We start from the raw sequence: 24,559 nt of genomic DNA, 5'->3' as shown, positions 1-24,559 counted from the left end.
ACGGCGTGGGGAGCAGTGGCTATCCCAGCACAGAGCGGGACACAGCGCCGGAGGAGAGAGGAGGTGAGTATGAAAGTTCATTTTTTTTCTGTGCAGCGTGATGTGGATCACGAGGTGCCAAGCATACCAGGATGAGGGGGCCATACATACAGGGATGAAGTGGGCCATGCATACAAGGATGAGGCATGAGGGGGGCCATACATACCAGGATGAGGGGGGCCATACATACCAGGAAGAGGAATGAAGGTACCATACATACCAGAAAGAGGGATGAAGGTGCCATACATACCAGGATTGGGGGATGAGGGGTGCCATACATATCAGGAAGAGGGATGAGGGGTCCTATGCATACCAGGATGGGGGATATGCATATCAGGATGGGGATGAGGGACACGTATAACAGGAAGTAGGGGGCCATATATAACAGGAAGGGCCATATTAACAGAATTGGGGGACATTACCCCTATAACAGTGTCAGCAGCAGACCCCCTCCCCTTAACAGGGCATCATGACCACATATTTTGCTTAATTTTTTTTTTTTATATTTTCCTCCTCTAAAACCTAGGTGCGTCTTATAGTCTGAAAAATATGGTACATGTGTATGTATGTGCACTGTGTGTATTATATACATGTGTATGTATGTGCACTGTGTGTATTATATACATGTGTATGTATGTGCACTGTGTGTATTATATACATGTGTATGTATGTGCACTGTGTGTATTATATACATGTGTATGTATGTGCACTGTGTGTATTATATACATGTGTATGTATGTGCACTGTGTGTATTATATACATGTGTATGTATGTGCACTGTGTGTATTATATACATGTGTATGTATGTGCACTGTGTGTATTATATACATGTGTATGTATGTGCACTGTGTGTATTATATACATGTGTATGATGACATTATTATATTTGAATAAATGTTGCTTTTTTGTTCAAGAATAAATGTGGTTTGTTGTTCATGGAAAAAAAAAAAAATTACCATCCTCTGAAAATAAGCCCGGACCCATCTTTCAGAGCAAAAAATATCAGAACCAGTCTTAGTTTCAGGGAAACCTTATATACATAATTTACTAATCGGATAACCCCTTCAGTTTAGATGCTTTTTAAAAAGATATGCAAAGCTTATGGAGAACCCGACTTACGATTTCAAACTTTTAAATTAGATCTGACCTAAATACTTCAAAGCAATTGGCACATTTTTAATTATAGCACAAATTTACACTTCCTCCACTGACGAGACCGAAAATTAGGTCAATGGAAATCTAAGCTACAGATACTGACAACAATATGAAAATCAGTGAGCTGGGATGAGTGGAGTATCTTTTTGGAAAATTATTTGATTCTATCACAGCAGAAGTCTCCAGCCGGTAGGTCAAGCAAAAAGAGGAAGCACTTCCTGGTTTTAGTCAGACCGTGTTAGTGTGCAAGGTTCATGTCAAGTAGAACTTCAGGTGGCAGTGGGCTAGAGGCACGTGGAGCACACAGCGTTCTGACAGCATGAGATTGTACAGAATTTCCTGTCGACATTCCTGAAAAGTCTGGGGACTACAGCCCGAACTAGGCACTGGGAAATGTGCCTTATTCTCTTCAGAGGAAGACGGGGAAACGAGTGAGGGAAATATAACGTATCTTGGGAGTGCTGTAGGGCCAGATGGGAAATCCCTGGGGCTGACAGGAGGATCAAGCGATGGGATAAGTAGAGCTGCACGTAAGCAGAGGCTTGAAATGTGCTGTGTTGATGAAAATGGAATTGAAGGGTGCTGTGCCCGAAACTGCATGTTAAAGACTGTTGTATCTGAACTGCCCAGTAAGGTTGAATTTGTTATTTGTTATAACGAACCGGGTGTCTCCTGATGTGTGTGCAGCTGATGCTGGACCAAAGGACGTAGATGCAGCAGAGGCCTTCGGCCTGAAAGGGAGTTGTGAGGAGCTGGCCTTGTTCTAAGACTCTTGGACCAATGGAAGTAGAGCAGAGTCCGCGGCTGTTAGAGATGCAGACTTTTTCCAGTAAGATTTTTCTTTCTTACAGCTAAAGCAAATGTCTAAGGGGGAGGGGGCTGCTCCCAGGGAGGGAGAAAAGAGAAGGCACATGTTTAGTCAGGGTGGACTAATGTCAGAGGGGTAGGATCCAGTCAGAGGGGTAGGATCCAGTCAGAGGGGTAGGATCCAGTCAGAGGGGTAGGATCCAGTCAGAGGGGTAGGATCCAGTCAGAGGGGTAGGATCCAGTCAGAGGGGTAGGATCCAGTCAGAGGGGTAGGATCCAGTCAGAGGGGTAGGATCCAGTCAGAGGGGTAGGATCCAGTCAGAGGGGTAGGATCCAGTCAGAGGGGTAGGATCCAGTCAGAGGACCTGGACCAGGGATGGATCGATGGCTTATGGAGTAGAGATCGACTGCCGAATGGGCTGGACAAACGTGCTACAGTTGTAGGATCTGTCATCTGGATTTGATAAACTTTCTTAAAGGACTGTTGCTACTGGATACCTTTGCTTCTATCATATTATCTGTCATATGGAGGATCGTGGACTGTGACTACAGACTATACTGGCTGGAGATACGAAATTTGTGGGCCAACCAAAAGTTGGGGGACAGTGAGTATCGCCTGCCACAAAGGCAGTCGAACTACCGGCCCCAGGGCGGGGATCTTGTGGACTGAGACAATTGTATTTTGGACATTTACCTGGAACTGCTGTATTACCATGGATGTAAGGAATAAAATATTGTTGCATTGTTAACCTGCCTAGGTGATTATTAAAACCCACAATCTTAGATCTTTGCAATGTACACAGCACAACATTGATGGACTGGAACACTGTTTATTTGTGGGGTGCCTGGGTGTGGAGAAGCAGCAGCTCGCCCATGGCTATCAATCTGGACACCTTACACTACTAGGGTTGCATAATGTAGCTGATTGGTAGGGGTCCGTGTCTTGAGGCTGATCACTTAAAACACCGCTGTGAAGTATGCAGCTTCTACATGAGCTGCATGCACAGAGCGATGTACGGGCACAATAGTAACCCTGTGGGTCCATACACAGGAACTGTGCACTTCAGAGAGGTATTTTAAGAGATCGGTGGGGGTCTATGGACCCGGACCTCCTCTGATCAGCAACACTTTGCATCTCCTGTAACATCTTAAAAACTTTTTACAAACAATAGTTACCCTTTAACTATTTTTGCTGTAGCCTCATGTGAACGTAAAGTTCCTAACAGTCTGACTACTGATACTCTTTGTCCTTTTTTGCAGGTACAAAGGCGTCCAATCCACATCCACTCACCTCTAGCACTTTGTTTTTCTGCGGTTCATTGACTTTGCCTGCAAGGCAGCAGTGGGACAATGCATTGTGGATGATAAATTTGTTTGACTTTGCACTTGGTTCTTTGTACAGACGAGGCCCTGAAATTAAAAAATAATAATAATGATGATTAAAAAAGAGACTAAGAAATGTACCCACATGATAGCTGGGGTGGCCATTTCTTTCTATTTTGCAAAACTGAGTAAACAGAAGTCTACTCGGCAGACCGTGCATGGATAGAAATAGGATATGAGGATTCTGAAACGTACTGGTTTGTCTGTACAACTGGTTGATTAGAAGTACAGAGCTGGTTAGCCCAGGATAGCCACTCCATGGTATAAGAAGTAAAAAGTCGAATCCATGAAGACGTAGATTACCTGTATACTCTGGGATGGAGGCTGGAGATGATGCAGTAGAACCAGTATCCCAGTCCTTGTCTCCATTCTGCGTGAAGAGACCCCGGTTGGGAGACATTAGTCCAGAGGGGGAGACCGCCCTGAGAGGAACAGGAAATTCCCTCATTAATACCATTAGCAGATTTTGTTGCGAATTTGCCCTAAATTTAATCCTATGATAGCTTAAAAGGCATCAACTGAACATAAAACTGATTAAAAACAATAGGATATGTAAATAGAAATCTTACAATTTTCACACAGGCCAGTGGAGCTTTTTCAGACTCTAAAACATTCTGTTTCAGGAAACAACACATGTACATTAGCAGCAATAAACAGACTCTTTTGTATAGAGGTGTCTAATGAGCGTGCACAAAGGGAGAGAGAAGCAGGGTCAGATGTGAGTGACATCACCTATTGTGATTGGTAAATCCTGTGTTATTAGTCATTTATAGAGGCGTTACCTGTCATTGTAATCCTACCTCTGATGATAATGAGACTGCTGATAACTCTCCCTCAAAGGTTAGGAAATAGAGGAGTCCAAAAAAATCTCCAGTGGCAAGTGTGAAAATTTCAAGATTACTAATTTTTTTTTTTTTTTTTTTTTTGAAGAACAATGATATAAGGGGGAAAAAAATGTAAAAAATAAATAAAAGATACATGTTACACAAAACCTGATTTAAACAATAGCTCAGTATGTGATAATCGCTTTTCTTCAACAATTAGAGAAAGCAAAAATAAGCTGGTATTGTTACACTACCTCCATAATGCATTTTCTGTATAGAGATAATATCTTTACCTTGGTGATCGAGGTGATTTTTTATATAATCCGCTACCATTGTCATTTCCCACTGTAGAGAGGGACATGGTGGACTGAGAATAGACTTTACTCAGCTTGGAGCCTAAAAATTAATGAAAAACAAGTCACGTCTATTCTTTGCTATTGCATAAGACTGCTGTGGAATCCATCATATTCCACATGTTCGCCAATCTTACCTAAAAGTCCTCTCACGGGACTTCGGGAAATAACAGAGTCATCATGGAAGACTGTTTTGGGACGAGGTTTTTTAACAGCTCTAACAGTCATAGGTTTTTGTCGAAGGACTTTATCCAGATCTTCCATTATCTTCAGTTGGTGTCGACGCTGGTACTCTTGCCTGGTGAAGTCCCCTCGACGATGCACTGCCTCCTCTTCTTTGCGTTGTTGCTCCTCCTGCTGTTGCTGTCGACTGGAAAAAATGAAAAGTATATAAATAAAAGTCAGCGGAACTTACACTGAAAAGCTATAATGGTTTCCTCCCATCATGTCATGATTCACATCATAGGGTGGACAAAGAACCTCAGAAATATTGCCCGACTGGCATTCTCTTGTTCTATAGCAATAAAAAAAGGTCAATACCAACATGGGGGCATATCGAAAGAAGAATATAATGCTGTCTGCTGGGAATGCAAGGCAAGTGTTAGAAGAGCTAAAGCCAGTAATTAAGTGAGGCATGCAAGGGAGACCAAAAGCAATAAAAAAAGATTTTGGGGGTATGTCAAAAGAAAAAATCAAAGATGCTATAGGACTTTTACAGGATGAAAAGGGTGAAATGGTCAAAAATGATGTGGAGAAGGCAGAACAATTAAATTCCTATTTTGCAACTGTGTTCTCTAAGAAAGAAATTGTAAAATCAACTGATCTTCACAGTGCTATCGAAGGAATAAGAGTCCACACTATCTATAAACAGAGAGCTGGTGAGGGAACAGAAGCCAATTTAAATTAATTTAAATCTCCTCGTCCAGATTAATTACATTCTAGGGTAGTGAAAGAGACAGAATAGGAAATTGCAGAACCACTAGGCAGAATCTTTGAAAAATCCTGGAGAACAACAGAAGGGCAAATGCTGTCATGCTGTCCCTATCTTCAAAAAAGGAAAGAAGATGGAGCCAGAAAACTATAGGCCAGTGAGCCTTACTTCTATACCAGGAAATATGTTTGAACAAATTATTACACAGCATGTATGTAAGTACTTGGATAAGAAACAGTAATTAACCAGAGCCAGCGAGGGTTTGTAGCAAACAAGTCATGCCAGACTAATCTAAATTTCCTTCTATGATGGAATCACTGACTGGGTGGATCAGGGAAATGCGGTAGATATAGTATATCTCGACTTCAGCAAAGAATTTGATAACGTATCTCATACTATCCTTATTGAAAAAATAACCAAGTATGGGATTGACAGGGCTACGGTTAGGTGGATTCATAACTGGCTCAGTGATCATACTCAGTGGTAATAAATGGTTGCATATCCAACTGGAAGAGTGTTTCAAGTTGGGTACCACAAGGCTCTGTCCTGGCCCCAGTGTTGTTCAACATTTTTATAAATAATCTAGATAAATTTGCAGATGATGCAAAGCTAGGAGGCATAGCTTACACCAGAGAAGACAAAGTATTCAGAAAGATATAGAATCTAGATAAGCTTGGGAGAAATGGAAGATTCTACATCTGGGCAAGAAAAACAAAAATTACATCTACAGAATGGGAGGAATAGAACTAAGCAACAGCACGTGTGAGAAAGTTTTGGGTATACAAATAGATCACAGACTGCACATGAGTCAACAGTGTGATGCAGCAGCAAAAAAGGCAAACACAGTTCTGAGATGTATTAGGACAAGCATAGAGTCTAAATCACGTGAAGTAATTACCCCCTCTACTCCTCCTTGTTCAGGCCTCATCTGGAATACTGGGTCCAGTTCTGGGCACCACATTTTAAAAAAAAGACATTGAAAAACTGGAGCAAGTTCAGAGAAGAGCGACCAGGATGGTGAGCGGACTACAAACTACCGTATTTTTCGGATTATAAGACGCAATTTCCCCCCCCCCAAATTTGGGAGGAAAAAGTCTTATAATGCGAAGGTACGATATTTTACCTGGGGGGAGTAGTCGGTGGAGCGGGGTCACAGATACAGAAGGTTGGCGGCGGCTGCGGCAGGAGTCGGGGGATAATGCGGGCCCCATCCTCAGAAGAAGGGTCGCTGATTCAGGATGACCGGGGCGGTGGTGGTGGCGGCCGTGTCTCGTCTCTCGAGATCTCAATCTGCACATGCTCCAGCAGCCATTTTCCCTAAGCCCACCCCAGGGCTATGTAGGGAACCTTTGTCAACCGACAACTTCTTCTGAGGATGGGACCCGCATCATCGCCCGACTCCTGCCGCCGCTTATCTCCTGTATCTGTGACCCTGGCTCCTGTGACCCCCGCTCCACCACCGCCGCCCCCCAGATAAAATGGTGCGCTTTATAATCCGTTTTATTTTAAAAAAGCATTTTTTCCTATTTTGCACCTCAAAATTTGGGGTGCGTCTTATAGTCCGCAAAATACGATATGTCCTACGGGGAACTGTTAAAGGATCTGGGAATGTTTAGCTTGCAAAAAAGAAGGCTAAGAGGAGAGTTAATAGCGGTCTACAAATATCTGAAGGGATGTCACATTGTAGAAGGATCATCTTTATTCTCATTTGCACAAGGAAAGACTAGAAGCAATGGAATGAAACAAAGGGAGAAGATACAGATTAGATATTAGAAAAAACTTTTTGACAGTGAGGTTGATTAAAGAGTGGAACAGGCTGCCACGAGAGGTGGTGAGTTCTCCTTCACTGGAAGTCTTCAAACAGAGACTGGACAGACATCTGTCTGAGAGGGTTTAGTGAATCCTGCATTGAGCAGGGGGTTGGACACAATGACCCTGGAGGTCCTGTCCAACTCTAACATTCTATGAACACCCTAGGTGGTATAAAGTTCTTACCCTTTCTGACAGGTAGCTGAAAATTTAATTTAATTAACCAGATTCTAAATATCATTGAAGGGCAGAGATTAAAGGGAACTATTAAGCATGCAGTAATCTCTGTGGTCAAGCAGAAAAATGGTTTGTGGAAAGCGGATGTCAACACCGCACCTTCACTCCCCAGCCCCCCGATTCAATTCCACTAATTCCAAATCATCCACAAACAGTCCTGATCTTACCTGGCCTCCTCTTTTTTTTCTTTTTCCTCATCTTGCCATTGCTTCCTCTTCCGTGCTTCCTCCACTCTCTTCTGCTGTTTCTCCAGCAGAGCTGCCCTCCTTTGGGCCATTTCATCCTCTGTCCGCTCCTCACCCTAAAGACAGAAAATGCTTTACATCAAGACCATTTACTTTATTTCTAAAAAGTATTAAAAAATGTTCAACCAGGGAGTCACAAAAGCGCACATTTTGGCAAGGTATAGGTCAATTTGACTTTCTTACTTTAAAGAAGAATCCAACTCCTCTATGCAATCCTTCTTCTCCTGGAGTTCCTTCTAGTGAGTCCATGCCATCAACTTCAGCATCTTCTGTAGGCTGCAACTCAGATAATGGGATCTCAATCAAACTGGTTCGTTTTGCTTCTTTATCTTCCCCGGCCAATAACCCAACACCACTGCTCTGAGGAAACACTGAAGCCACAGGGCGTGAGTTTCCATGATTTTCATTAATAGGCTGAGTTTCCTCATTTTCTTCCTCTGCGAAATGTATGGAGGACCGTGTCTGGACCGTAACTTTGCTGGGAGAGAATTTACGTAAGTGAGGTATGGTGTCCACATTCTGCGGAGGGGTGAGTACTCTATTCAAAGGTGGAATCTTAAGCTCAACAGGACGAGTATTTTTGGGACTCTTCGGTGCAATTGGTTGTATCTGTAATGATCGTCTGGTATTGGGCTGGGGAGATTTTGGAGCCATACGTGAAGGCGACTGTGAAGGGGATGCTGGGGAGGAACGAGGAGTTTGGATCTCCCTGGTTAGTCTAGTGGGGGGTGAGGACTTTGGCCGATGGGCTGGAGGTGATGACTTTGAGGCTGGTATAACCCAAGCTTTACTTTCTTTCTTCATGAACTTTTCCTGTTGATCTGAAAGTCTTTTCATATCGGTCTGGAGAGAGGACAGTGCAGAATTCAGTTTTGCTACTGCCCGATTGTACTCCCCTAGGTTGTCCTCTAGTCCGGCTTTTGTCACGTCTGGGGAAAAGCTGACTTGTTTCTCACTACGACTTTTTACAGATGCATCAGGCATACTGCCGTCATTTTTTTCTTCTTCTTCACTCAGTTTCTTAAGTTTTTCATCTTCATTTTCCTTAGGAAGCCCCTCATCTGGGGACAACTTCAAATCGTCCAGTCCTTCTTCATCTCCATCTTCTTCTCCATCCCTTCTTTTTAACTGGAGGAAGGCGCTCTTTCCAAGTCGTTGTCGGTGCTTTGCAAATATAGCTTCTATTCTTTTTTTCTGGGCCTCAATAGCCCTTCGTTTCTCTTCAAGCCTAGCTCCGAGCTGGGTCATCTCTGAGTTCAAGGCTGGACTCTTAACTGGGGACTCTTCAGCTTTTTGTGCCCATGTGGTCGTATTAGGAGAATTAATAGGGACTGAAGATGGGGAACCATCTGAGTTTACTTTGGCATCAAGTTTCTTCTTGCGTTCAGCAAAACTTGTCATCTTTGCACTTGAGCCAGCAGAAGAATCAGCCTGGGAGCTAAGTGAGCTTCGACTGGATTCTTGAGTATGTCTGGTCTCTTCTGCATCAGAATCTAGACTATTATCCCTCAGCACAGAGTCATCATCTCTTGAGAGCCTTCTAGAGCCATCATGAGTCCTGTAAACACCCAAGTTTGGGGCAAGCTCCTCTTCCACTTTGGATGGCTTAGATTCCTCTGGCGAGTGAAGATAGAAACCATCTGGTGCTCCGTCTGGAAGAAGCCGGGTTTCAGAACTGTGGATAATCTGCAAAGCTTCTTCAATGGTTGGGAGATCAGGCTGTGTTGCTTGACCACCACTTGGTTTCTCCTGAACCTGCAGGTCATTGGTTCCTTTCCCAGTTAATGGGACTTTTTTAAAGGTGCGGGGTTGCATTGGAAATTCTGATCCATCCTCAGTAGGGGTGTAAGTAGATTTTGTAACACAGTTTGGTGAGGATGGAGCATATACTGGAGGAGGAGTCAAGCTGTCCGAGCTAACAGACCGAAGCATGTTTACAGGGTTCCCCATTACAATGTCTACATCACTGTCAAGCCCAAATGGTATACTAAAGGAGACTGCCTGAGACAATGGATGACTATGGAAAGAGAAAAAAAAAGGAAAAGTGAATACAGAAAAAACCTGCAATTTATCACATTCTCCAACTTCAAAACAAATAATACCAACACACCTTAATGGGTTTTTCGACCAGGTCTTTCCAAATCCATCCATGTGGGACATTGATGATGAGTGAGGCAACGATCCTACAAGATGAGGACAATTGTGATTTAAAATTGCCATGTCAATTTAAAAAAAAATAATTACATCCTAAAAATCTTTGCAGGAAAAGTCAGATTTACCTGTGGTTCCAGGTCGGAAGTTAAACACAGGAGAACCCCTGAAAAAAAAAGAAAAAAAATAGCTTTTTGGGGCTATAGATCACCCCTCCAGAGTAGTAGTGAGTGGGCAGAGAAGAAGTTAATGGGAACTAAGACTCACATGGACAGTCAGGAACTGTCAACTCTCCTGACAGATCTGCTTTACTAAATACCCGTAATGAATTAATAAGGGAGTATATTTTGGAGAATTTTTTTAAAACTCTGTTGGGTCAGTCCTCTTATTCCTGAAAATGTACAAATAAATTGACAATGGGGTGTTACCAGTTCGAGGTGTGTCCTCGCACACTCCTGACACGGTCCAATCAGTGCTGTCAGTTTCAGACAGACACACCCCTTTGGAATAGTAAAACCTATTTGTCAATTTATTCATAGATTTCTAGGGAGGAAGAACATAGAAATGGCACAACACAGGGTAATGAGAAAAGTGGCTCAAAATTGGATATTACTGGAGGGATGCAAGTATTTACTGAGATAGACAAGTCTGTAAAGCTGGCAGACCCTCCTCACACTGACAGCAATTTAGCATACATAGACACACACACACGCTATACTTGCTTACGTCTGACAGGGAGATCTTGAGAAACCGTTTAATAAGCGATTTCAATGGTATCTGTATCATCTGGATGCAAATACAGTTGAATACCATGGTGGAACAGGGAGCAGTCTGCTCCTTGCTCCACCCTCCTTCCTGTGCATCTGAGTTCTAAGGGGACATTATACAATGATAGAGGCAATGTGGGCGCACCACACTGTGTGTGTGGGGGGGGGGGGGGGGGGGAGCACCACACTGTGTGTGTGTGTGTGTGTGTGTGTGTGTGTGTGTGTGTGTGTGTGTGTGGAGTACAACACTGTGTGTGGGGGGGGGGTGTGGAGGGGGAGCACCACACTGTGTGTGTGTGTGGGTGTGGAGGGGGAGCACCACACTGTGTGGGGGCTATGAAAGAGATACCGTAGTGGGTGAGAACACTATGGGGCTTCTGTAGAGGTACTCTTCATGTGCCTGTTAAGCACATAAAGAGCACCCTCTCTCTGTCTTTAAAAGTTGGGAGTTCTGCAGTTCTATGACTGCCACTATGTATTGTCATCTAGCCAAATATTTTTTTTTCGGGGAGGAGTGTGGTGAAGGGGGAGCAATTTGGACTTTTTCCACAGGGGCTTTGTGATTTTGAGAAATGCCCCTGGTTCCAATCCTACAAAAGCTATTTTAGCTTGGTGGCCAACAAACGAGCCATGGGGTGAGCTGGCAGAGTATACCTACCCCCCGCTGTGTGCACTGGACGGTGTTGTACTATCGTTTCCAAGCTGCAAGTCTGAAAATGAATAATCACAAGTCAAAAACGCCAAGACAAAATGTGAAAAAGAGACTAAACTTGATATTTTTATTGCATATTATCAGCTTTGGGTCAAGTGTGATTAGCCGGGTTAGATCTCCTTACCTTTAGGTTGCACAAAATCAGGCTTGGCGACCTCAAAGCAATAATACAGATCAGCTAAGAGCGAAAGGAGATTCACCTGTTCAGAGGGGCAGAAGAAAAACAAATATTATGTTATGCAAGTCCAACCTCTGGCATAAATGGTGGAAGAAGCCATAAACCTCTGCGTCTCACCCGCAGGGCAGTGGGCACATAAAGGAGGTCCTCCAGGGAAAGCGGGCAAGATGGTGGTAGATGGTTGGTATAGAAGTCTCTGAGGAGCTGCAGGTTGTAGAGACTATCAGCCACGGACATTGTATCCTTCAAGCAGACATCTAAACAAAAAATTAAAAAAGGACTTAACATGTAGAATTGCATATTGTAAAAGGTTTTCCAAGAGGCAAAATCTCCTCCCAGACATCAGATCCGATTGATCTATATCCAGGAGGTTCCCCATAACTGCTACCTCTGCAATAAAACACCAGTCAATCCGCTGAAGAGAAGAAATCAGAAGAAAACTGCTTTTCTGGATACATTTCTGCAGTCGCGCTTATTTTGGGATCTTGCAGTGTTACATACTGGCAAGTTGGCATTTAGTTATTTTAGCTTTAGGGAATGTGTCATCAGAAAATGGCCTATTTTTATGTGAAATTTATTTATTTTTTTTCTTTTTTTTTTTAAATTTTCCATATCACTATATCAGAGGCGGACACAGCGAGAGGAAGGCTCCTGCAAGAACAATAAATCGGTCCTTTGCAGTCATCATGTACCTCTATGACAGATGCTGGTGACAGCTTTGGATGTGGTAGTGGCCCCCCCCATACCTCTTGGGCCCCTGTACAGCTGCCCCGGGTCTATATGAAAAAAAGAAAGCAGAGGTCCTGCCATTTTCACGCTAGCCACTAGGCCTTATACTACACACTACATGCACCCACCTTATCCTGTTTGATGTATTGCGCAAACTGATGAACAAGAAAAAGGAAAGATTTAATGATCGGTGACACCACTTTTAGTTCTTTTACTGCTGCTTTTTTTGGATTTCATTTTTCCAAAAAGAAGAGCAAGACCCCTACCCATTTACCTGCCCCCAACAAAACCTGAAGCCCTCACATGCTTGTTTTGGAGTACTGCTGGAACTCCTTCACTTGCAGCACGGTGGCTCAGTGGTTAGCACTGAAACCTTGCAGCACTGGGGTCTTGGGTTCAAATCCCACCAAAGACGACATCTGCAAGGAGTTCGTACGTTTCTCCTTCCGGGTTCCCCGGTTTCCTCCCACATTTCATATAGGCATGCTCTGTTATCTGTGCAGAGGTCACTGTGCAGGAAGGGGGGGTGGGGGGTAGGTGAGCTGTGACATCACTTATTGTGATTGGTGGATTCTGTATTATCTACTGTATATAGAGGCATTACCGGTCATTATAAATTCTGCCTCTGACGTGGAGACGACTGCAGAGAATTGAGCTCTACAGAAAAATTAAATGTCAATCCGTAATTAGACTTACTAGCCAGAGTGAGAATATATTGTAGGATTACATTAAAATATGGAACATTATAAGTTATTATCATATGATTAATTTAAAAAAAAAAAAAAAAAAAAAGAAAGTAAGACTTTTCTGGGGTCAGTAGAGGAGCATTGCAATCCAGATGGCAGCTGGAAGCACAGAACAAGTCAAAAATTGTGTTAAAAGTTGACATTTTGACTAGATCTGGAGACATTTCTCTTAAGCTAAACTTTCCTGCTACTAAACTAAACTTTCCTAAACAGGCTGGAAATTAGTCTATTACATGTGAACAGTAAATTTAATAACTTCGTAAGTCATAAAGACAAAAAAACACGACTCTCAATCCAAATGAACAGACTAGTTATTTTTCATCCACTGACCGAGCAGGGGGTGTTGGAACAATCAGATCCAAGAGAATAACCATATACACCTGGTGTATATTCGGTGTTACAAATCCATGTTTTTCAACACATTTTAGTCCTCTCTCACCAATTAGAAGGGTTAAAAAAAAAATATATAGAAAATTTGCCATTTTTTGTATACAAGTGATAAAATGCATCTTATCTAGTCTACTGGAGGACGACAGACATCTCATGTCGCATTTCTGTGCCATTTTGGATAACTTGGGCTATCGTATATGGAATATAAATCTTTATTGCTATATGAAGGGTTGGCTTCTACTCACCCTGTAGTCGGAGTTCAGCTGGGCAGAAGTAGTGGACCAAGGCAGCCAGGGCACTCCCGTTGGACAAGTCTCTCAAGGACGATACGGATGTAAAACACGGCGTCTGCCGGGATAGAGCTTTGTCTTTCCGATACCGGATCTGGTGGAGAAATCAGGAGGGAAGGAAAGCAGGATGAACAGAGTACCCTGAACAAGCATGGCTGACTGCTACAAAGTGCATCGTGTCTAAGCGTGTAAAATATACTAAAACACGTAGGTAGAGGCTACTGAAGTGATACGGCAGTCGGCCAGCCCTCTCTAGTGTTACACCGATGCCGATTATATACGAAGCTTTACTAGCCACCTACAGCATTGAGTGCAGGGTGTGGAGCCTGTTTTATTACAAGCCCCAAACAATTACTTCAAAAACGGTGTGTGTGCGCAACAGAGTCATCATCATATACATTACAGGCCGACGTGTGAACAAGACATGCAGCCACTACGAGGGTGTGCGCGCATAACCAATATACATTCAGCAAGCTGCATAAAAGAAAAGAAAAAAATACATGAGAACCATCTAAAAACCATCTATACAAACGGCACACAGAACCAACAATTTATCATTCTGTTAAAAGGGGTTAATGGGACATTCACAAAAGTAAAAAAAAAGGAAAAAAAAAAAAAAGCAACTTTTCACCAAAACTGTTTTTCTTCCTTTTAAGCTTATTTGTATATGGGAGATGATACTAAAGCCTGGAGAAGATCGTGAGGAACATTAAGCTGGTTCATCTGGTCCTACGAGAATGTCACCAAAAAATGTGTTTTCCTACAATTCAGCATCTTCCAAGAACAATGAAATCTATAGTTGGTCACTAAAGTAGGCCATATGCCCATTCAGTGGCCAGCCATCGCTTCCGACTCCCCATACACATGAACGCTCGGCTTGGATGAAAATATTAAAACTGCACGATACAAATTTTCGACCACATCATCCATCAGGGAAGAGCCAGAAAGGTCACCACACACACACACTAGATGGCCAGCCGAGATCGACATGTTTTGGATGATTTATCTAATGTGTATCGGGGTCTTTAAGGCTGAACTGATTTACCAGGGGATCTTACGTTATGCTTTGACATAAAAATGGTCCCAAAAAGGCAACCCCATGTAAAGGTGACTTTGGAACTAATCAGTTGTCACTAGGAACTACTACTTATAGAATGACTTACAAATAACCCATTACACCTTAAGGTAGGCATAAAAAGACTTAAAGTTGAAAAAATAGTTGATTTGGACCTTAACAAAAGTTTCTTGGGTGAAATGTAAATCAGAAACAATGGTTATAAGGCCTTCATACCCATTAGATATTCTACAAGACATGCTAAGCACCTAACGTGTATTGGGTCACCTAACTCTCGCCCAATGTTGGTTAGTTAAAGGAAAGGGCACGTTGAATTTCAGCATCCGATTCTCATGTTCCCTCCAGACAATAATTCGACCCCAGACGTGTTTAACAGTAGCTTTACTCTACTCTCACCATTGAAAAAAAGGAATTGAGAAGGGAGAATTTTTCATCTCACAGTTTTCCAATGTGAATGGACATCTTTGGCCTACTGATGACCCACCATCTCCACCTAGAAAAAGATAATTTTCCTTCATCTGTGGTCACTAAAAACAATGGACAGGTTGAACCACTGTAATGGCCAATATGGATTACAATACCCATGACTGCTTTGGAGAAATAATGCTTCAGTAGAAGGTTGTTCGTTCAGTCAATGGTTGTTCAGACATCAACCTACTTCTATCCTATCTCTACGGCCACCTGTACTTAGGATATGTCCGGTGTTTACAACGATAAAGATTACACAGCGATAAGTAATGTGTACATGTTTTGTATAGATGGGGCGTAGACCCTCAAAAACATTTTGTTCTGCAAGGTCCCATGATCTCCAGTCCAACAAATTGAAGTCTACAGAGAAGCCAAAAAACCCAAAGGGGATTGGAAGTCCCAAAGTTTAATCTGTGGGAACTGCCACCAGGCTACATTTATATTTCCCCAAAGCCACTCTGTAAGGCTGGTTTCACACATCCGACAAACCACGACTAGTCCCCGGACATCAAGGCCTGTAGTCAACTACCTCATATGCATATATGAGCCTGCTGATTTCATGTCAGGAGATCTGCGGCCCGGTCTAAACATAAAATGATCAGTACTTGAACCATGAATATCAGAAGTGTGAACAAGCCTTAATGGTTGGAATGAGCAACGACGCTCAACCAATTTAGGTCCCCTAATGTGCGATTTATTTGACCTTGGTGAAGTTGGCCATCTAATAATCATTCTTGCCAGTTACAAACACAATGGAAAAGTCAACCAAAAAAAAGAAAACACTGTATGCTGCCCATATACAGCCTGATGATCCCATAGCTGTGAGAAGTGGCCACGTTGATGATGGTCCTGATACCATCAGCTGCCAGAGATGAGAAGCTCTTCACAAGTGAATATTTACCGACATTTCAGAAAATCTGTATTTGATCAGAAACCAGATAATTACTTCTCTCTGTTCTCTGTGCACCGCCAAGATTTTGAATCTATTGTTGGAACTAAAATTGGAATATTCCTGCTCAATCATCAGTATTAAAAAGGGCAACTTTTTGTATAAAATTTTCTCTAGTATGAAATGTTTTGAACTTTGCAAATCACTTTAATTGGATTGGTTTTAATTCCTGTAAAAAAAAAAAAAATTGCATGTAAGTGGCTTCAAAACCTCTTTTCCTCAGTCTATTTGCCTACCTTAGCTACATGGATATCAGAAAAAATTTGTTAGAGTACAGATGATGGCAGTGATGGTCATCTCAGCACCAGTGTCTAACGCCGGGGATAAGCAGCTGCAGTAGATTGCTCTGATCAGCATAACACTCAGAGGCAGAGACTGATGCTGATCCTTCACTGCCATCATCTGTACTCCAAATGAGTACGTTCTGCTATCAATGCAGCTGAAGGCAGGAAAAAAAGACTGGGGAAAAGAAGAGGTTTGGAAGTCACCTACATGCAATATTCTTTTATAGGAATGAAGAAAAATCATATAATAAAGGTGAATTGCCAAGTTTCATAACTTTCCAGACTGGAAAAAGTATAAAAAAGTGAATGCTTAATTAGTCTTTAAAAGCTATGTACCTATTTATATCTACTCTAATAGCCAAATACAACTGTACAATGACTGGGCCAATGTCTTAATGGTGTCCATGGGTGATCAGGAGACACATTAGCGTGAATATCACCTCCAACAGTAAAACAGCTTAGGAAACCTAAGCACTATGGAAGCATGCAAGCTGAGATCATACCATGTGTGAATTAGCCATACCGGGTCACCAGATGGCCCATATCCGAGATCAGTCAAGAATGTGCCAGCCATAGTAGGAGATGACAAACAGAATGATCTAATGCGTGTCAGATGTCTATATTAACAAGACCAGAACTGCACAGACATTGACTATGTTCAGTAGCTCTCTGTAGAACTACACCAATCCCCGACACAATATTTAGACCAGAGATTATCCCTTTCAAGCTTCATTATTTTATACTTAAGACACAATAAACTGAAAATTTACCATTGCTAAAACCATTTCTACCGGGCCCCCAAGAAGATCAACCCTATTCCAACCCACCATTGAACCAACCATACCATTCAAACCAAAGAAAGTAGAGGGGTACCGTGAAGCTCCTCAGTGTTGGTGCCAAATCTGTAATGAGGACCCTAGTCTATTATTATGCCTCAATTAGCTTACTGGAGAAGAATTTGCACCCCCCCATCAGGAATATAGATAGGCATACACATTAGACTAGACTAGATTTGGGCAATCCCACAAATATCATCCAATGTGTATGGGAGCCTTCTGACTCTCCTGATTGATGATTTTGGGGGAGACAATAGTCCTGTTGAATTTTAACGACTGATCCTTTTCTTCATGGCAGAGATAAGCCGGCAGCGGGTGTCTCGGAGAACACAGGAGCGCTTGGCCAAGCCAACTGTTCCTGTGTATAGGAAAGTCGGGAGATATAGCGATTGCCGCCTTTACAACCACTTCGAGGACCTTTCACTGGATTTTTTTAAAATTTATATTAACCATGTTTTTCAATTGTCATTGCTCCACTGATTCTGGAACAGTTTTTCTTTTTCTTCTGTGCTCTTCCATTCCCAAGTTATGCCCCCCGGAAAATGAAGGTGCAATTTTTCCCTTCACCAACTGGGTGTGTGCCACAGAAATTCTCTGTGGGCGGGCCATGTTTTGATTGGCCAGCATCAGATGAGAAAAAGTAAACTCCAACAGATAAGTACTGTGGTATACGCCCAGATAGCTGAAGAGAAATTTCCATCTTTATTTCTGGGGGGCATAACTTTGGAACGGAGGGTCTTGGGAAAAAAAGAAAAATTGTTCCAGAATCAGCGGAGCAGCACAACACCAATCGGAGGAGATTGTCAGTTTCCATTTTTAAGGGCAAAACCAATAGTGGTCCACTAGGTGTCCTCTTATGACTACGGATATTCTCAAAACCGTCAAAAAATTAAGATATTTTGATTTTACTTTGTTTTTTTGAACCAGCAAATCGAGGAAGAAATACAGATTTGATAAAAAAACATATATATATACATATATGAAAAAAAATGTATTATATAGCAAACAAAAATGGAAATTGGAACAGTTGGAGATGATGGCGTGCACAATACGTTACCACAGGAGGCTTATTCCCAGACTCCTTTAAACAAAAAGCGATGGCATGCTAAACGCAACGGAAAAGAGCAACGGAGAAAGTCAGGGCAGCGTCATATCAGAGGGAAGGACAGACAGAGGCTGAGCAGCAGGGCCTACAGCAGGAGGGTCCTTTACTTAGGCAGCAATAAGATGTCATTTAACGAAGAAGGACGGGGAAAAATGGCCGCCATATTACAGAGAAGACAAAACATTGACATGTAGCACCGTATCAAACAATCTGACAACTACTGGTGGATCCAGACAGTATAAAAATAGTATAGGATTTGATTAACCAAAGAGTATTAACCACTTAAAACCCAATTCCACTCAGTGCTAGAATAGTCAGGTTTGTCAAAAATTAGGCCTAATAGTTTTCTTCTAGGAAATAAACTCTGACCGGGGTCAAGAGCGCTGAGAAATGAGGGGCTGCTTAGCGAGGGTCTCACATTGTACAGTCGCTTTAGAGGATTTGTCACAGGAAGGAATAATGGTGATCACTTGATATTCTCTTCCTCACTAACATTACATTAAAAAAAAAATCACAATTGTTTTTTTTAAATAGAAAATATATATACGAGTACACACATACACAATGTATAGAATTATATATCCAGTGTATATTATATACATATATATTATAGCATATGTAAAATATTATATTTACACAATGTGCATATTTATAGTACGTACAGTGTATATCTGTGTAAATACACCTATATAATGTCTATATATTATATATGCATACATATATAAAAAACATATATTCCTTCAGTGTACATAATATACACATTGTGTATATTATTTTTATTACATATATATATATATATATATATATATATATATATATATATATATATATATATATATATATATATATATATATATATATATATATATATATATATATATATATATATATATATATATATACACATATACATATATACATATACACATATACATACATACACACACATACAGCACACACGTAAAAGTGTGACCCCTGGTCAAAATTACTGTTCTAGTGAACAGTTAAGCAAGTTAAAGATGAAATGATCTCTAAGGGGCCTAAAGTTAAACGATGACACATTTCTTTGGAATTTAGGCAAGAAAAAAAATAAAATTGTCATTTCTTTCATTTTAAAAATTACAAAAAGGAAAATGGGCCTATGCAAAAGTTTTGGCACCCTTGGAGATTTGTGTGCGCAGATAATTTTGACCAAGGTTTCAGACCTTAATTAGCCTGTTAGGGTTATGGTTTGTTCACCATCATCGTTAGGAAAGGCCAGGTGATGCAAACTTCCCAGCTTTATAAAAACCCAGCCTCCGCTAACCTTGTACCAAAAAACAGCAGCCATGGGATCTTCTAAGCATCTGCCTAGCACTCTGAAAATAAAAATGGTGGAGGCCCACAAAGCAGGAGAAGGCTATAAGAAGATAGCAAAGCTGGAAGACCAAGCAAAATTTCAGTGAGAGCAGCTCGTAGGATTGCTAGAGAGGCAAATCAGAACCATTGTTTGACTGCAAAAGACCACTATGTGTTTTTTAAGCGTTTCCGCAGCGGCAATTCCGCTGCAGAAACGCTTAAACGCTTGGTAGAAGGTCTGCCATGTTCCCCAATGATAATCCGCATGTGCTGTGCACATGCTGCGGAAATTTCCACTGCGGATCATTGCGGAAAAATATGCAGCTCTACCAATTATTTTGCGGAAGCGCTGCGTTTTCGCCGCCATTGACTTGCATTGGAACGCATGGAATCCGCATCACTGCATCTGTACATGCGAAATCCAAGCGATTCAATGTGCGGATGGTACCCGGGTTTGGAGAAGAGGAGACTCTCCTCTGGACCCGGGTACCATAGAACCTGTAAAAAAAAAGAATAAAATAAAAAATATACATTATACTCACCTTCTGATGGCCCCCGGTGTCCTTGTCTTGGCTTGCCGGCAGCTCGCGGTAAACTCAAGGAGCTGCGGTGATGTAATTTAGTCATGTGACGAGTCACATGACCGCTGACGTCGGCAGGTCCTTTAGTCCACCGCGAGCTGCCGGCAAGCAGAGACGAGGACACCGGGGGCCATCAGAAGGTAAGTATAATATTTATTTTTTGACATTCTTTACGGTCACACTATATAAATCCATGCCGGTTACATGGATTTATATAGTGTGACCAAGTAGTCAAGCACTTTCCAAGTGATGCTAAAATTGCTTGGAAAGCGCTTGTCAACCCGCATGCGGAAATGCATGTGAAGAACGCTTCACTTCCGCTTGTACCAGGCAGGAAAAACGCATGTACAATCCGCATGTACAATCCGCATGCGTTTTTTCTGCCAGGGAGATGCAGAAACGCTCAGGAAAAAATCCGGAGCATTTCTGCATTGTGGGCACATAGCCTTAGAAAGATTTAGCAGACTCTGGAATTGTGGAACATTGTTCTACTGTTCAGAGACACCTGCACAAATATGGCCTTCATGGAAGAGTCATCAGAAGAAAACCTCTTCTGCGTCCTCACCATAAGGCTCTGGCCCCACTATCAATATTTGGTCAGTATTGGGTCAGTATTTTTTCTCAGGAGTGGGAGACAAAACCAGGAGTGGGTGATAAATACAGAATTGGTGACTTGTTTCTATTAGACCTTTTCTCTGATTGTTCCTCACCTGGTTTTGGCTCCCACTCCTGAGAAAAAACACAGACCGAAAACTGACTAAATACGGATAGTGGGGCCGTGGCCTAAAATTCAGCATCAGAAGTATACACAAGAACATCTAAACAAGCCTGATGCAGTTTGGAAACAAGTCCTGTGGACCGATGAGGTTAAAATATAACTCTTTGGCTACAATGATCAAAGGTACGTGTGGAGAAAAAAGGGCACAGAATTTCTGGAAAATAACATCTCGCCAATCATTAAGCATGTGGGTGGATCAATCATGCTTTGGGGTTATGTTGCAGCCAATGGCACAAGGAACAACTCATGGGTAAAGGGAAAACTGGTTTCAATGAAATTTCAACAAATTCTTGATGCAAACAAAAACACCATCTGTAAAAAAAAAAAAAAAAAGCTGAAGTTGAAAAGAGAATAGCTTCCAAAAATGGATAATGATCCTAAACACACGTCAAAATCCAGAATAGACGATCTCTAAAGACGCAAGTGAAGGTTTTACAATGGCCCTCACAGTCCCCTGATCTGAACATCATTGAAAATCTGTGGCTAGACCTCAAAGTAGCAGTGCATGCAAGACGACCGAGGAATCTCACAGAACTGGAAGAATTTTCCCAAGAAGAATGGATGAAAATCCTCCAAACAAGAATTTAGTGACTCTTGGGAAGCCACAAAAAGCAGTTACAAGCTGTGACACTTTAGAAAGGGGGCGCTACTAGGTACTAAACATGCAGGGTGCCCAAACTTTTGCATCGACCCATTTTTACTTTTGTAATTTTTAAAATGTAAAAGATGAAAATATATATATTTTTTCCCTAAAATACAAAAGGTAATGTGTCATCTTTAACTTTAGGCCTTTTAGAGATAATTTCATCTTTAGCTTGCTCAACTGTTCACAAGAACAGTAATTTTGACCAGGGGTGCTCAAACTTTTACATGGCACTGTAATTACACACACCATCTTAATGGTTCCTTCACGTCACAAGTACTCTCAAAAGACAACCACAGCAGCTCTACAATGTAAGGAAAGGAGTAAGAAACATCTTATCTCAGCTTCCAGACCCCTGTACATATAAGAATGAACATGGTTAGGTCCAGTGATGCCTAGATTTTCCAACTACGGGTGTAATAAGGCTTTACTTGCCAACATACGCCATTTTCAATGGTGCTCAACGTACTCAGCCAATTGTCACAACATGATCAACAGAGCAAGAAGCTGCTCATTCAGCACAAAATGGAGAAGCCACATCCCAGCATGGTTGGCATTCAGCCTTTGAGCACTTTGGGCCCAATTCATCACTCGTCTTTTCTTTTTTGACTTGTGGTTTTGCTTAAAACTCAAAATGGTATTTTTTTTTTCCTGACCATAACTGCTATTGTAAATCTGTAATGCAGAACAGTCGCACACTTTGTAAAATCCCTCAAAATATGAGACTTTTTAATTGGCATATATAAAAATCACTAAAATGGAAAAACTGGAATTGAGTTGCGCCAAATTTTGCGACTTCTTTAAAAAGTTGAATTTTATGAATCGGCCTATAAAGTCTGGAGAAGCCACATTAACATAAAGATCATAAAACTACACAAGAGACAACTTGAAAAAAAAAAAAAAGGCGCAAATTGTTTGAATACCTCTAAGTTAATTGACTTTGCGACAAATTAATCACGCCAAAAAAAATTCCGGAAATGAAAATGATTAGTTCACTTTATTATATTTATTATTACACACAGGGATCCAATTAATTAATCTCTTAATACAATATCCCAAGGACGCCGAAACCGAGAACCACAGCACAAAACCATGGGAGAAAAGGCTAGGACTGCTACAATCACTTGTAGGCCTCAAGTGGCTTTCCCAAAAGTACTGGGCTTAGTAAGAGTCCTCATAGATACATGGTATTGTCCTCCTGATTCACGTCTCCACACCGATCTCTCCTACAGAGACAGACATCAATGACAGTTTCTAGGAGACTATTTTCTTTAAAAGGGGTTTTTACCACGAACAAAAGTTCATTTTAAAAATGGTCTGTGTCTGACCATGTACAGTCATGGCCAAAAGTATTGAGAATGAGACAAATAGTAATTTTTCCAAAGTTTACTGCTTCATTTTTTGTAATGGCAATTTGCATATACTCCTGAATGTCAAAGAGTGATCAGCTTAACAGCAATTACTGTACTTGCAAAGTCAATATTTGCCCAGAAAATGAACTTTAACCCCCAAAACACATTTCAACATCATTGCAGTCCTGCCTTAAAAGGAGCAGCTAACATCGTTTTAGTGATTGATCCATTACCACAGGTGTGGGTGTTGATGAGGACAGGGCTGGCGATCAATCAGTCATGATTAAGTAAAAATGACATCACTGGACACTTTAAAAGGAGGCTGGTTCTTGGTATCATTGTTTTTCTTCAGTTAACCATGGTTATCTCTAAAGAAACACGTGCAGCCATCATTGCACTGCACAAAAATGGCCTAACAGGGAAGAGTATCGCAGCTACAAAGATTGCACCTCAGTCAACAATCTATCGCATCATCAAGAACTTCAAGGAGAGAGCTTCCATTGTTGTCAAAAAGGCTCCAGGGCGCCCAAGAAAGACCAGCAAGCGCCAGGACCGTATCTTAAAACTGTTTCAGCTGCGGGATCGGACTACCAGCAGTGCCGAGCTTGCACAGGAATGGCAGCAGGCTGGTGTGAGTGCTTCTGAACGCACTGTGAGGCGGAGACTCTTTGAGCAAGGGCTGCAAAGAAGCCACTTCTCTCCAGAAAAAACATCAGGGACAGACTGATATTCTGCAAAAGGTACAGGGAGTGGACTGCTGAGGACTGGGGCAAAGTCATTTTCTCTGATGAATCCCCTTTTCGATTGTTTGGGACATCTGGAAAACAGCTTATTCGGAGAAGAAGAGGTGAGCGCTACCACCCAGTCTTGTCCCAACTGTAAAGCATCCTGAAACCATTCATGTGTGGGGTTGCTTCTCAGCAAAGAAAATCGGCTCACTCACAGTCTTGCCTAAAAACACAGCCATGAATAAAGAATGGTACCAGAATGTCCTCCAAGAGCAACTTCTCCCAACCGTCCAAGAGCAGTTTGGCGCCCAACAATGCCTTTTCCAGCATGATGGAGCACCTTGCCATAAAGCAAAGGTGATAACTAAATGGCTCATGGAACAAAACATAGAGATTTTGGGTCCATGGCCTGGAAACTCCCCAGATCTTAATCCCATTGAGAACTTGTTGTCAATCATCAAGAGACGGGTGGACAAACAAAAACCAACAAATTCTGGCAAAATGCAAGCATTGATTATGCAAGAATGGACTGCTATCAGTCAGGATTTGGTCCAAAAGTTGATTGAGAGCATGCCAGGGAGAATTACAGAGGTCTTGAAGAAGAAGGGGAACACTGCAAATATTGACTTGCTGCATTAACTCATTCTAACTGTCAATATAACCTATTGGTACTCAT

At 41.7% G+C, this 24,559-nt stretch overlaps 1 protein-coding gene across 3 annotated transcripts in view; it reads right to left on the bottom strand.

The window, feature by feature from the left end:
• CAMSAP3 (calmodulin regulated spectrin associated protein family member 3) overlaps positions 1–24,559 on the bottom strand; it is a 106,409-nt gene that overhangs the window by 2,905 nt on the left and 78,945 nt on the right. For 2 of the 3 annotated variants that reach the window (XM_073653915.1, XM_073653916.1), the window contains 12 exons: positions 13,702–13,840; positions 11,709–11,848; positions 11,538–11,613; positions 11,360–11,411; positions 10,063–10,100; positions 9,894–9,966; positions 7,967–9,800; positions 7,706–7,839; positions 4,699–4,931; positions 4,502–4,604; positions 3,688–3,806; positions 3,293–3,411 (listed from right to left, as the gene is read on the bottom strand). In XM_073653915.1, coding sequence (XP_073510016.1) covers positions 3,293–3,411; positions 3,688–3,806; positions 4,502–4,604; positions 4,699–4,931; positions 7,706–7,839; positions 7,967–9,800; positions 9,894–9,966; positions 10,063–10,100; positions 11,360–11,411; positions 11,538–11,613; positions 11,709–11,848; positions 13,702–13,840 — 3,060 coding nt within the window. Of the gene's footprint in view, positions 1–3,292; positions 3,412–3,687; positions 3,807–4,501; positions 4,605–4,698; positions 4,932–7,705; positions 7,840–7,966; positions 9,801–9,893; positions 9,967–10,062; positions 10,101–11,359; positions 11,412–11,537; positions 11,614–11,708; positions 11,849–13,701; positions 13,841–18,415; positions 18,464–24,559 lie in introns of all 3 variants that reach the window. The other variant, XM_073653914.1, reaches the window with a different exon arrangement.

This window comes from Phyllobates terribilis, unplaced genomic scaffold (assembly GCF_046119375.1).
Source record: "Phyllobates terribilis strain yellow unplaced genomic scaffold, ASM4611937v1 Scaffold_11__3_contigs__length_659146591, whole genome shotgun sequence".
NCBI classification, from domain to species: domain Eukaryota; kingdom Metazoa; phylum Chordata; class Amphibia; order Anura; family Dendrobatidae; genus Phyllobates; species Phyllobates terribilis.
The sequence above is the reverse complement of the archived record's forward strand: the minus strand, read 5'-3'. Positions and strand labels throughout refer to the sequence as shown.